This window comes from Schistocerca americana, chromosome X, assembly GCF_021461395.2.
Source record: "Schistocerca americana isolate TAMUIC-IGC-003095 chromosome X, iqSchAmer2.1, whole genome shotgun sequence".
Taxonomy (NCBI): Eukaryota; Metazoa; Arthropoda; class Insecta; order Orthoptera; family Acrididae; genus Schistocerca; species Schistocerca americana.
The window spans coordinates 329,892,580-329,906,503 of NC_060130.1; the positions used below are offsets into that span (position 1 = coordinate 329,892,580).

The 13,924-nt window shown below is 45.7% G+C and overlaps 1 protein-coding gene across 1 annotated transcript in view; it reads right to left on the reverse strand.

Annotated features, from left to right (window-relative positions):
• The window catches only part of LOC124556002 (tubulin beta chain-like), a 115,694-nt gene that overhangs the window by 48,855 nt on the left and 52,915 nt on the right, over positions 1–13,924 (reverse strand). Inside the window, exons 3-4 of the mRNA XM_047130044.1 lie at positions 11,337–11,583; positions 2,984–3,110 (exon numbers count right to left, since the gene is read on the reverse strand). Of these exons, the coding sequence (XP_046986000.1) occupies positions 2,984–3,110; positions 11,337–11,583 (374 nt within the window). The remainder of the gene's footprint in view (positions 1–2,983; positions 3,111–11,336; positions 11,584–13,924) is intronic.

A 13,924-nucleotide genomic window follows, 5' to 3' on the forward strand; every position in this document is an offset into this window, starting at 1 on the left:
GCAAGGAGAGGAAAGGAAAGGAGCAAGGAGCAAGGAGAGGAAAGGAAAGGAGCAAGGAGCAAGGAGAGGAAAGGAAAGGAGCAAGGAGCAAGGAGAGGAAAGGAAAGGAGCAAGGAGCAAGGAGAGGAAAGGAAAGGAGCAAGGAGCAAGGAGAGGAAAGGAAAGGAGCAAGGAGCAAGGAGAGGAAAGGAAAGGAGCAAGGAGCAAGGAGAGGAAAGGAAAGGAGCAAGGAGCAAGGAGAGGAAAGGAAAGGAGCAAGGAGCAAGGAGAGGAAAGGAAAGGAGCAAGGAGCAAGGAGAGGAAAGGAAAGGAGCAAGGAGCAAGGAGAGGAAAGGAAAGGAGCAAGGAGCAAGGAGAGGAAAGGAAAGGAGCAAGGAGCAAGGAGAGGAAAGGAAAGGAGCAAGGAGCAAGGAGAGGAAAGGAAAGGAGCAAGGAGCAAGGAGAGGAAAGGAAAGGAGCAAGGAGCAAGGAGAGGAAAGGAAAGGAGCAAGGAGCAAGGAGAGGAAAGGAAAGGAGCAAGGAGCAAGGAGAGGAAAGGAAAGGAGCAAGGAGCAAGGAGAGGAAAGGAAAGGAGCAAGGAGCAAGGAGAGGAAAGGAAAGGAGCAAGGAGCAAGGAGAGGAAAGGAAAGGAGCAAGGAGCAAGGAGAGGAAAGGAAAGGAGCAAGGAGAGGAAAGGAAAGGAGCAAGGAGAGGAAAGGAAAGGAGCAAGGAGCAAGGAGAGGAAAGGAAAGGAGCAAGGAGAGGAAAGGAAAGGAGCAAGGAGAGGAAAGGAAAGGAGCAAGGAGAGGAAAGGAAAGGAGCAAGGAGAGGAAAGGAAAGGAGCAAGGAGAGGAAAGGAAAGGAGCAAGGAGAGGAAAGGAAAGGAGCAAGGAGAGGAAAGGAAAGGAGCAAGGAGAGGAAAGGAAAGGAGCAAGGAGAGGAAAGGAAAGGAGCAAGGAGAGGAAAGGAAAGGAGCAAGGAGAGGAAAGGAAAGGAGCAAGGAGAGGAAAGGAAAGGAGCAAGGAGAGGAAAGGAAAGGAGCAAGGAGAGGAAAGGAAAGGAGCAAGGAGAGGAAAGGAAAGGAGCAAGGAGAGGAAAGGAAAGGAGCAAGGAGAGGAAAGGAAAGGAGCAAGGAGAGGAAAGGAAAGGAGCAAGGAGAGGAAAGGAAAGGAGCAAGGAGAGGAAAGGAAAGGAGCAAGGAGAGGAAAGGAAAGGAGCAAGGAGAGGAAAGGAAAGGAGCAAGGAGAGGAAAGGAAAGGAGCAAGGAGAGGAAAGGAAAGGAGCAAGGAGAGGAAAGGAAAGGAGCAAGGAGAGGAAAGGAAAGGAGCAAGGAGAGGAAAGGAAAGGAGCAAGGAGAGGAAAGGAAAGGAGCAAGGAGAGGAAAGGAAAGGAGCAAGGAGAGGAAAGGAAAGGAGCAAGGAGAGGAAAGGAAAGGAGCAAGGAGAGGAAAGGAAAGGAGCAAGGAGAGGAAAGGAAAGGAGCAAGGAGAGGAAAGGAAAGGAGCAAGGAGAGGAAAGGAAAGGAGCAAGGAGAGGAAAGGAAAGGAGCAAGGAGAGGAAAGGAAAGGAGCAAGGAGAGGAAAGGAAAGGAGCAAGGAGAGGAAAGGAAAGGAGCAAGGAGAGGAAAGGAAAGGAGCAAGGAGAGGAAAGGAAAGGAGCAAGGAGAGGAGAGGAAAGGAGCAAGGAGAGGAGAGGAAAGGAGCAAGGAGAGGAGAGGAAAGGAGCAAGGAGAGGAGAGGAAAGGAGCAAGGAGAGGAGAGGAAAGGAGCAAGGAGAGGAGAGGAAAGGAGCAAGGAGAGGAGAGGAAAGGAGCAAGGAGAGGAGAGGAAAGGAGCAAGGAGAGGAGAGGAAAGGAGCAAGGAGAGGAAAGGAGCAAGGAGAGGAAAGGAGCAAGGAGAGGAAAGGAGCAAGGAGAGGAAAGGAGCAAGGAGAGGAAAGGAGCAAGGAGAGGAAAGGAGCAAGGAGAGGAAAGGAGCAAGGAGAGGAAAGGAGCAAGGAGAGGAAAGGAGCAAGGAGAGGAAAGGAGCAAGGAGAGGAAAGGAGCAAGGAGAGGAAAGGAGCAAGGAGAGGAAAGGAGCAAGGAGAGGAAAGGAGGGGAAGGGCAAGGAAATGCAGCCCTGGAAAGAAGGAAGGCTGCAATAGCTCGGGGCTCGTGCTCACCACACATGTACTCACAAAAGGACTCAGCCACCTGGGGGTGGACAGTAACTCTGTCCTACATTCCTGATCATAACGGGTCCTACGACCCTTACACCATTTAATACTGCTGTTGCTATTACCGTATATTCTTCTGACCAGAAATACCCCACTCAATCTAGACTTAACCCTTGAATTTCCCTTTTCAGATTTACTCGCTTCCCTGCCACATTCTAACTTCTGACACTCCACGCTTCGACCCCTTAGAGTGTTGCTCTTTCGATAGTCATGCGATCTTTTTCTTGTTGTCACTTCTCCTTTGGAAGACCTTCCCGGAGTTCAGGATGTAGGGCTATTCGAGAATCATCTTTTGCGAATGGAGTTTTCCTGGCCCCTCTTAAATTACTTGGCACATGTCCCATGCATTCACAGTGTGTGTTTTTGATGCATGCTTTCCATTGGCTCCTGCATCCTCAGGGCGATGATCGTGAGTGATTCTTTCGCTTATTAGATGCAGTTTTCACCCCAAGGACAAAAGTTGTCCTGAATCTGTCCTCTGCGCTATCTTTGTTAAGGACGTTCGCAGAACGAGGGTGAATTATGCCGAAAGTATTTGGCCACCATTGTTGATCTTATTCCACATGAAAGCAGTGGCTGGGATCTAACTCTAGACTCAGGACATTTTCTCGACCAAAAGACGCTATGCCGATACCGCAAATATGGCGAACACTAAGACTGATCTTAAAAGGCGATGTGTTTGTAAACCAATACATTCCATCTTCATATTTTGGGTAATAACAAGTAGTTCTTAATATCTTGAAAGTTCAGAGGGTATTGAGACCGACAGAGCAGAGGAGTTGTGTACTCACCTTTGGCGACGGCAGCACCGAGTATGTTTTTATGATGCGATCTGGATATTCTTCCCTGATCTTCGAGATGAGAAGTGTTCCCATGCCGGACCCCGTGCCACCTCCTAAGGAGTGAGTCAGCTGGAATCTGCAACAAACGAGTCCAAAACCGTCAATGCTGGTACTTACGTCATGCTTTTTGTTATGTTCACGAATATGAGCAGATAGCACATCTCTCTCACTCGGAGGAATCGGGTTCAGTTGCCGTTATTTTCATTTGTGAGCTAACTACCCTCTTCAGGCCAATTGGCAGCTACTTTATTCAGCTATAGCTTCAGCATCTATGACACAGACAACCGCTGGGAGATCTATGTGACATTTTCATGTTGCATTGTAATGACTCCTTGGGCCGGTCGACATCTCATGATTCTCTGGGACTGGAGTTACCTTATTTTTACATTAAAGGGGCACGGACTGCGCCTGGATCGTACTAACCTCAGTATTCCTGAAGTCCAAAAAGTGCAATCCACTCATTACGTGTCTACGTCCATACTTCGCAGGTCAAGTGTGTTCCTAAGGATTCCCCCTTTCCTGTACCACTCTTTACTAGTACGTGTTAAAAATAACTGTAAGCCTTCCTATGGGCCATGATTTGTTTCACCATCACGGTCATTTTTCACGATTTCTTTGTGTGGAAACAATACCTTGCCTGTCTCTTTTTCGAATCTACAGTCTCGCACTTACTGAACTTACATCTGACGACATGTACCTCTCTTCGAGGGATCTTTCTTTAATCCTATTTGGTAAAGCTCCCAGACTGACTAATAGTTGTCTAAGATCTACCAAACAAATGTTTTGTACGTAATGCATCTGGAGAATGAATTACAGTTCCTTGAAATTCTTCCAATCAATCGTAGCCAGCATCCGAATTTCCTAAAACACGTTCCATGTGGTCATTCCGCCTTAGGTCCCTTTGCTTTCGTATTTTACGGTTGTTACTGTGTCCAGTGAATTATCCTTGGAGTGTAGTCTATCGGTAACAGGTGCAATGCGAGCAATGCGAGCAATGCGAGCAATGCGAGCAATATGTTGCATTATTCCATCAGTCCTCGACCCTCTTACGTTCAGCTTGCGCTTTCTGAAATTACAGATTTCCCCCAAAGGCCACACTGAGTTCCAGCAGTATTACGAGTATGCCAGAATCCATTGTCGTCCTAACTTCTTGCATCGTGATCTGGAAGTGGTTGTGAGCAGTTTTCTGGTCGCGATTAAAGAAACGAGGCATTTTACTTTCCGGTTTCACTACTTCATTCGAGACTGAGCCCGAGGTCTCTGTGTATTAGCTGAACGAAGTTGTTACGTACTTTTGAGTAAATGAAGACCGGTGCTGCCATATTGGTTAACTGACGCAAACACACACACACACACACACACACACACACACACACACACACACACTTGCCAGATGATTTCACTTGCACTTTGCCAATACTGGCCAATAGAAATGAAGTCTAATAGGAACGTCAGTTCGTAATTTGAATTCAAGGAGTTATATGCTTGGCTCCAGAAAGTTTTTGTATTTCATTGCATTCGAAACCTTTCATGTTTCGGTTTAAACGAGGTACAGCCACCATACGTTATCTGCAGCAAACGAATGTCATGTTTGGCGATTATCTATTCATTGTGAATACAAGTCTGCTTGTATTTAAGCATTTTAACTGCTCTAACTTACCTCCTGAAACACTGTTTTTTTGCGTAAAGGACGCAAAGCATTAACGAAAAATCTTATTTATTAACAAAATAAATCTGCATCTGTAACCCACAACTGCCAAAGTTATTCGTAATTTTTAGTCTTAAGCTTGCTGCAAATTGTTGAAAGAATGACATCCAGTAACTTTTCAGAGCACGTTGTATAGTCAGACTACATCTTTATGCGAGTACATAATCCTTTTTTTACATACTCTTACTTGGAAGGATAAGTATCTTAACTGTTTGACAGTAACATGTATGTATTCGTAATGTTTACTCTACAGTCACTGAATGCTATTTTTTTTATCAAAGGCAAAACGTTGTTTCAACCTACCGTACGCTTAAGTTAGAGAAATGACCAAGTCTGAAATATAAAACACTTTCATCAGCAGTGTTTCATTATGGCAGAATTTATTTTCTCCCTTGCACCCCATCGTCAGTAGCTCTTTCTGACGAGGTCTAAGACTGTCTTGTCGACATTTCATTTCACAGTCTGTTGTAATGTGTCATCGTTACTGTACAGTTAACTTAGATTGGAAGGACACTAAATAAATTTTGCGAGTTACCTTTTCTTTTAACATTGAGAACATAAATTATACAATTTGGAGCACACAAATAATTCCTGTTACTGGTGTACTCTAAGTCCAGGCGTAGGTAATAGACTAGCTTTTTATGATGACCATTCTAAATTATCAGATGAAATGCCTGTCAATTGACCCGTTCGGTTTCTCCTCACTAGTAAATGACGGCACTATAGACAATAAAAACAAACATCCATGTCTGGACAGAAGAGTTTACGTTAAATAAAGAAATTAAGCGTCAAAAGTAACAGCTTTGTTAACGTCAGTATTTTGAAGGGAATATGAGAAAAACGAGGAATAATTGGGAGCAGCAGGCCGTTTAAGGCAGCTAGATAACTTTAACAAGCGAAGTGTCTCATGGGAAAAGTATGTTGTCTGTAGGTCTACATACACTGATGAGCCAAAACATTATGAAATAGTTCAAATGGCTCTAAGCACTATGGGACTTAACATTTGAGGTCATCAGTCCCCTGGACTTAGAACTACTTAAACCTAACTAACCTAAGGACATCTCACATATACGTGCCCGAGGCAGGATTCGAACCTGCGACCGTAGCAGTAGCGCGGTTCCGGACTGAAGCGCCTAGAACCGCTCGGCCACCGCGGCCGGCAAAACCATTATGACAACTTACGCGAAAGCGTGTTGGTCCACCTCTGGAAAGCAATTCAACAGTCATTTTGCGTGCCATGGATTCGATAAATACTTGAGAGGTTTCCAGAAGTTTGTGGCACCAGATGCCTATGCGTAGCAGGCCACACACTTCCCGTAATGTACAGGCAGTTTGCTCGAACAGTCCACGGGTATACTGCCGGTTCATAGTGTCCAATGGGCACAATATTTCAGCTATCAGACATATCGCCATCGTCCGGTCCTCTAACGTCAGCGCACCTGACGATGGCGACATGTCTGATCGCCGAAATATTGTGCCCATTGGACACTATGAACCGGCAGTATACCCGTGGACTGTTCGAGCAACAAATACGCCGGGAGAAACTGAAGAATCACTACAGGCGGTTTGTTTGTGGACGCAAGCTGGCGCCCGATAACGTTCCAGTTGGGTTTCATCGCGTTCAGATAAGCTGAACTTGATGGCCAAGACATCAGCGTGAGTTCGCTATCACGCTTCTCAAACCATTGAAGAACGATTCTAGTCCTGTGACACTGACAGTTATCCAGCTGAAAGATGCCATCGCTGTTGGGGCAGACATCAAGCTTTAGGGGTTACAGGTGGTTCCTAATAATGTTCACGTAATCCACTGTGATGGTGCCTTGGAATACTACCGCATGTCCCACTGAAGTCACTTTGATATGCACCATAACGTAATACAGCTCCCACTGGCCTGAGTACGTGGCGCGCTACATGTTTCGAGCAACCGTTCGTCTTCAACCTGGTTTAATAGAAAACGGGAGTCATCAGACCAGGCGACACGACTCCATTGATCCACGGTCCAATCTTGATGACGCAGTGCCCATTGTAATCGCAATTGAAGCTGCTGTTGGCTCAACATGGGAACACACAGGGGTCCTCTGCTGCGGAACACCGTGTTCAACACTGTGCGCTGAACGGTGTGCTCCAAAACACTTGTGCCTGTGCCAGCACTGTACTCTGCCTTCAAATCTTTCACAGATCGACGCCTGCCTACCCTGGTTTAGAGAGCGGGCAAGCCGTACAGACAGACAGACAGACAGACAGACAGAAAGAAAGAAAGAAAGAAAGAAAGAAAAAGAGAGAGAGAGAGAGAGAGAGAGAGAGAGAGAGAGAGAGAGAGAGAGAGAGAGAGAGAGTTTTTTGGAAACAAAATTTAAGCAGCAAAACTAAGGTTTTCCGGAAATAGAAACTAGAAGGGACACGACTAGAAACACTTAAGTAGGAAAAATGGAATCAAGCTAGACAAGAATATCCATGAGGAACGATGAAGTGTTAGACACGCTCAGCCACTAGAGAGGGCCTGCCAAGGTGTATGGAGGTAACACAGGTTGGGTAGCAAGATGATGATGAAGGCGAAGAAATCCATGAGAGATAGTAACTCAAAATGCACAGCAGCAGAGGGGACTAAGAGGCAGCAGCCGCGACTGCATGTAGCAAGAACACAGGGCCCATTATGGTTTCTCGTGCTATCGCTGGAACAGCACAATTGCTCCGTGTCCTGACCATGACCAAGATGTCACCTTCCCTTTCCTGCTGGAGAGATAATTAAGCACAAAAGTTTGCTTAAGGACGATTTACGTGATTAAAGCTACAATCGGAAAATAAAGGACAGCTGAGGAACTTACAACACAACCAAAATAAGAGTCGTATTCAGGCATATTCCACTCTTCAGCTGCGAACATACAAAAGCTAGCCAGCCGGTGTGGCCGAGCGGTTCTAGGCGCTTCAGTCTGGAACCACACGACCGCTACGGTCGCAGGTTCGAATCCTGCCTCGGGCATGGATGTGTGTGATGTCCTTAGGTTAGTTAGATTTAAGTAGTTCTAAGTTCTAGGGGACTGATGACCTCAGATGTTAAGTCCCATAGTGCTCAGAGCCATTTTAACCATACAGAAGCTTACTGAAGAAAGGGTATCATACTGATACACGAAGCAAACAGTGCTGAAGACATTCAGCACTGACACTGAATCTGGCCATCGTTGCTGTGCTATTTTGGGAGTAATAATGAAAGAAAAGAAATACACTAGGCAATGAGGCGGGCGGGCGAGCGAGTGATGTCTAGTAATGATTGAACAAAGACAGTCTAACATACGGAGCCAAGCGTGTCCACTCCACGTACCTGTGTTACAAGCTGGGTTACTTAGACGTTGTTAATGATAGCCTATGTGCTTATCCCAACTTATAATATTCATGTAATTCATATGTACTTGTGTACATTAACATTACGTTGAACAAAATGAGCTATTCCTGTTCTGTTCCTTTAGAAAAGTTTAGTAAGCGTTTTAAGATTTTATGGGTCTAAAATTTGTACAGAAAGGGTATTACATTCGGTGGACGTTTCAAGAAACATTCATGTGATCCGGATTTGAAAAGCAGATTGGATATACTGCTGATGATACCCTTGGCTGATGATCATTCTCCATCCAGGAAAACATACCAGGTTCTATTAATTAAATCTTCGAGCCACTCACATACGTAAGAACATATTCCTTATTCTCGGATCTTCGTCAATCTGTAGTATGAACACACTTTCTGGAATATGGAATCTGCGTGATGCACTTCGTCAATGGTTCACTGGATATCGTACGAGAAATAGGAAAGCCAAGTATTGCAAGAGCAATGGTTTCTATATCCGTACTGATTTGTGGATAAGATCTTTTCTGTCACAAAAAACTTTAGTATATTTCAACTCACTGAACAATTCTGTAGAAAACTGTTGTTAAGGATATGGATCTACGTTTGTGGGTCTGTTCTTTTACGGAAAATTGGGATATAATCGGGTTTGGGGAAGAACCGGGAGTCATTTCTCTTTAAGAAAATGGTTCAAATGGTTCTGAGCACTATGGGACTCAACTTCTGAGGTCATTAGTCCCCTAGAACTTAGAACTAGTTAAACCTAACTAACCTAAGGACATCACACACATCCATGCCTGAGGCAGGATTCGAACCTGCGACCGTAGCGGTCTCGCGGTTCCAGACTGCAGCGCCTAGAGCCGCACGGCCACTTCGGCCGGCTCTCTTTACATCGTGAGAGAGCAGAATGGGGCACTCTGGAGAACTCATCGTCTTCGAACGTGGTCAGGTGATTGTCACTTGCGTCATACGTCTGTACGCAAGATTTCCACACTCCTAAACATCACTAGGTCCACTGTTTCCGATGTGATAGTGAAGTGGAAACATGAAGGGACACATACAGCACAAAAGCGTACAGGTCGACCTCGTCTGTTGACTGACAGACCGCTGACAGTTGAAGAGGGTCGCAATGTGAAATACGCAGACATCTATCCAGACCATCACACAGGAATTCCAAACTGCATCAGGATCGACTGTAAGTACTATTGTAGTTAGGCGGTAGATGAGAAAACTGATTTCATGGTCGAGCAGCTGCTCACGGCAATGCCAAACGGCAATGCCAAACGGCAATGCCAAACGGCAATGCCAAACGGCAATGCCAAACGGCAATGCCAAACGGCAATGCCAAACGGCAATGCCAAACGGCAATGCCAAACGGCAATGCCAAACGGCAATGCCAAACGGCAATGCCAAACGGCAATGCCAAACGGCAATGCCAAACGGCAATGCCAAACGGCAATGCCAAACGGCAATGCCAAACGGCAATGCCAAACGGCATCTCGCTTGGTGTAAGGACTGTAAACATTGGACGCTTGAACAGTGGAAAAACGCTGTGTAGAGTGACGAATCACGGTACACAATGTGGCGTCCGATGGCGGAGTCTGGGTATGGCGAATACCTGGTGAATGTCATCTGCCACCGTGTGTAGTGCCAACAGTAAAAATCGGAAGCGATGGTGTTGTGTTTTTCATGGACGGGCCTTGCACAAGTTTTGCGTGGCACTATCACAGTACAGGCCTACATTGATGTTTTAAGCACCTTCTTGGTTCCCACTGTTGAAGTGCAATTGGGGGATGACGATTGCATCTTTCAAAACGATCGAGTACATGTTCATATCCCAGGGCCTGTGCCGAAGTGGTTACACGATCGTAACATCCCAGCACAGAGTCCTGACCTGGATCCTATGGAACACCTTTGGGAGTTTTTGGACGCCGACTTCGTGCCAGGCATCACCGACCGACATTGATACCTCTCCTCAGTGCAGCACTCCGTGCAGAATGGGCTACCATTCCCCAAGGAACCTTCCAGCACCTGATTGAAGGTGTGCCTGCGAGAGTGGAAGCTATCAAGGATAAGGGTGGGCCAACACCATATTGAATTCCACCGTTATCGATGGAGGGAGCCACGAACTTTTAAGTCATTTTCAGCCATGTGTCCGGATACTTTTGATCACAAAGTTTATGGTATTGTATCGTATGGTATGTAACGCAAGTTTTTTATGGATTTTTATCTTTCACTGAAATAAATTTGGCGTCCAAAAATGAAAATCATTGTTATCTAGCTTTCTCCTTAGCTACCCGATTATACCCAAAATTACCCTATTCTTAAACAGGATAGTCAATGTCTGAAAAGCTTTTAAGGGTGTTGCAGGGTGGATTGTGCTGAGAAATAATTGTAAAGAAAAAAATCGATACGTTGCTCTGTTTCCGATTCAACTGGCATTGACTTTAGCTAGTCAGATAGTGGCGCGCGCAGATGCTGGCAATTGCACATGCTAAAACGCACATCTGCGGGTCCGTGAGTTATCACTTGTTAAAACGTGAGCGAAAGTTGCTTTTGTTCGGTTTGGCGACACTGTCTCAAGCAGGCTGCTTGATTTTTCGCGCGCAGTTACCTGATTGGCTAACTTTAATGCTAAGTAAACCGTAAATGGCGCAAAGTGTCTCTTTTGTCAGTTATGTCTCAGCGCAGCCTACCGTGCAACAGCCTAACAAAGCTGTTCAGACACTTTCTGACCACCTTATATGTGAGAGTTACCTGCTCTTTTTCCAGTTGCGTTGAAGTGTGTGTAGCAATAGAAAACGACAAAATCAAAGCTTAAGTTACACCAGACTGGTCGAATAGTGAGTTGAAGTCTTTGTTCCGCTTAGCGATTTTACGCAGGAGGAGAATTTTCTAAGATCATGTGCAACATCTCTCGGTACGACTTTGTAAATTGTTGTATGAGGTGGTCCTCTGCAGAATTTTTGCGAAGAGCGTAATATGCAGGAACCAGTGAGAAGGGACATGCATGAAGACGACGGGAGTAACTTCCACAGTGCTAGAATAAGCCACATAAGGCAAAAGCTCTAGGCGATGGACAGACTGAAATATATCTAGCTAATACAGAACGCTGAGTCCAAGTGCTACCCTGAGATGAGATTGGCACAGGAGAGGAAGTCTTGGTGTGCCGAATCAAGGAATGGATATGACTGATGAAGACCAAAGTACAAGTAGTCCCTGCAAGAAAAAGAATGTGTAGTAGTGATGGAGTGTACTCACCCCTGGATGCAGTCACAGCTCTCTGCCTCCTTACGCACCACGTCGAGCACCGAGTCCACGCGCTCGGCGCCGTCGGTGTAGTGGCCTTTGGCCCAGTTATTGCCGGCGCCGCCATGACCGTACACAAAGTTGTCAGGCCGGAAGAGCTGTCCGTAGGGCCCGCAGCGTACCGCTTCCATCGTACCAGGCTCCAGGTCCAGCATAATGGCTCTCGGCACGTACCTGCTGCTGCACGATTGGCTCCCAGCTGTCATAACACAAATCAGTAACTAGTTAACTCTGAACTGCATGTACTAATAAAATAGTGCCCCTTGATGCTGTTGGAACTGTGGTGAAGGCGGAAGTGAGAATTCTCAGTCTGCAGAGCGACGAGATTTCACGGACGATATTGTCCGATTTGGTTTTTAATTGAGAAAGTGATAGTATTGCCATGTATCCTGATTTCCGGTAGATGTCCATTTTTAAGTGATGTCATGACCCGTCACGTGTCGGCCTTAGGCTGGACGCAGTATGATCCGACTTTTGGACACTGATAATTCTAAATATGCGTCTCACTTCAGAAATGCTGCAGCACACTGAAGTGCCGAGAAGAGTTCCTGAATGATTCGATGGAGATGATAAAAGCACGTAAAATACGCACTCCATGAACCAAATGGGACGTCTCGTCGCAGCTGGAACCGTACATCTCTGAAACTTATTTGCGTGGCTTACAAATGCCGCCGTTTCGCGAACAGTGTTTCAAATTTTCGCCTCCTGTAGCCCACTGACGACTCATCTTGACACGACATTTAATACTTCAGTTGCGTTGCAGTGACAGCCCTTTACGTCCACTTGTTCATTTCGTACTTTGGTTTGTAGTAAAACGAGAGAGGCAAATGTGCGCACAACGCCCATCGACATTATCAGCTCACTGACTGTGTAAATACGGATGTAACTAATGTATAGAATATATGTGTTTCGGAACGCTAAATATAAACAATTTGGATGGAGCTACACACTAGGATGATGTACTAACAATTTCAAGCATGAACCTGTCTTCTTTGTAATTACGCTAATATTCTTCAGAAATGCTAAGTGCAGAATTATTAAGCGCGTGTGTCTCCATCACTGTCATTTAATGCGTGGTTTCTTTGTACTAAAATTTTTTGTGGTTTGTCTTGTAGGTTTTAGATACCATGATGACTAATGAAAAATCCTAACATGCATGAAATTAATATTTTTTTAAGAAAATAATTGAAAATACGTCCGTTTGTCTTGACATGTCCTAGTCCCGACAGTTTTTTTTAATTCACCTGTCCTTAAGCTCCAGTTTTCTGCTTTTATTTGGCAACAACACCAGACAGTTGTTTCCCATTCCTTTGAGTGATCCAATAGACAGCGGCTCAGAGGGAGAACATCTTCGCTGTAAACGACCCAGGAGCCGGTGCTTTGTGAACCGCTGAAGATATCCAAACTAGGTTGTTTTACCTTTAATCCTCTGCACTGTTTAACAACCGACATCCTTAAGCAGCTGTTTAACGATATACTCTGATGAGTCAAAATGTTAGTACCATCTGCTTAATAGCTTGTTTGTCCGCCTTTGGAACGAAATACATCACCGATTCAGGGTAACAGGGATCCTACAGTTTGTTGGTAGGTTTGTGGAGGTATTTGTCATTATATGTCTACGCACATGTCACGTAACTCTCGTAAATAACGGGCTGCCGATTTGCGTACCCCGCGATGGCGTCCGATAGCGACGCAGATGCGTTTCATAGGGCTTAGATCAGGCGAATTTAGTAGTCGAGACAAACTTAAGTGCACTATAATGCTCCTCAAATCACTGTAGCATGGTTCTGGCTCCGAGACACGGACCATTAGCCTTCTGAAAGATAACCTCGCCGTCGGGCGTGTCTTCGTTTACTACCACAGATTCCATGCAAGTCTAGGAAAGTCTTCCATAACATATTACTGCTCCAAAAGGTTGCGTCCGCGGTGCCCTGCACGTTTCGACACACCGTTCACCCCGATGACTGCTTTTGTTGAGACGACCGTCTATCTAGTGTAGTAAAAATGCTATTCACCCGCAGAGCCGACACGTTCCCATTGCTCGACGGTCGAATCCCGTTGGTCCCGTGGCCACTGTGATCTTAACTGACGCTGTCGTTGGTTCATCATGTGAACACACGAGGAACGGTGTGCCTCTGAAGACTCGTGCGTGTACTATTATTGCGCTTTTTCGGCAGAGCTGCCACTTATCACCATCTATCCTCCTTCACAGAGCATAACTTCTCGAAACCCCACGTTCTGCGAAGAGTTATGGTCGCCCAACAATTTTTCGCCTAGTGGTAGTTTCATTGTCCCTACATCTCTCCGTAGATTCTCGTGCCAGTAGCACATGAACATTTGGCCAGCTTCGCCGTTCTTGAGATACTCGTTCACAGGCTGAGTAATAATAATGTACCCTTCATCAGTGTCGCTTATCTCAATAAATTTCCCTATTTGCAGCCCATATCTTCGCTAGCGTGATCCGCAGTCCGTGTCTGCTCCGCTTACATAATTTTGTTGTCGCGCCACGTGCCCTCAACGCCACCAGACGGCATCCAACG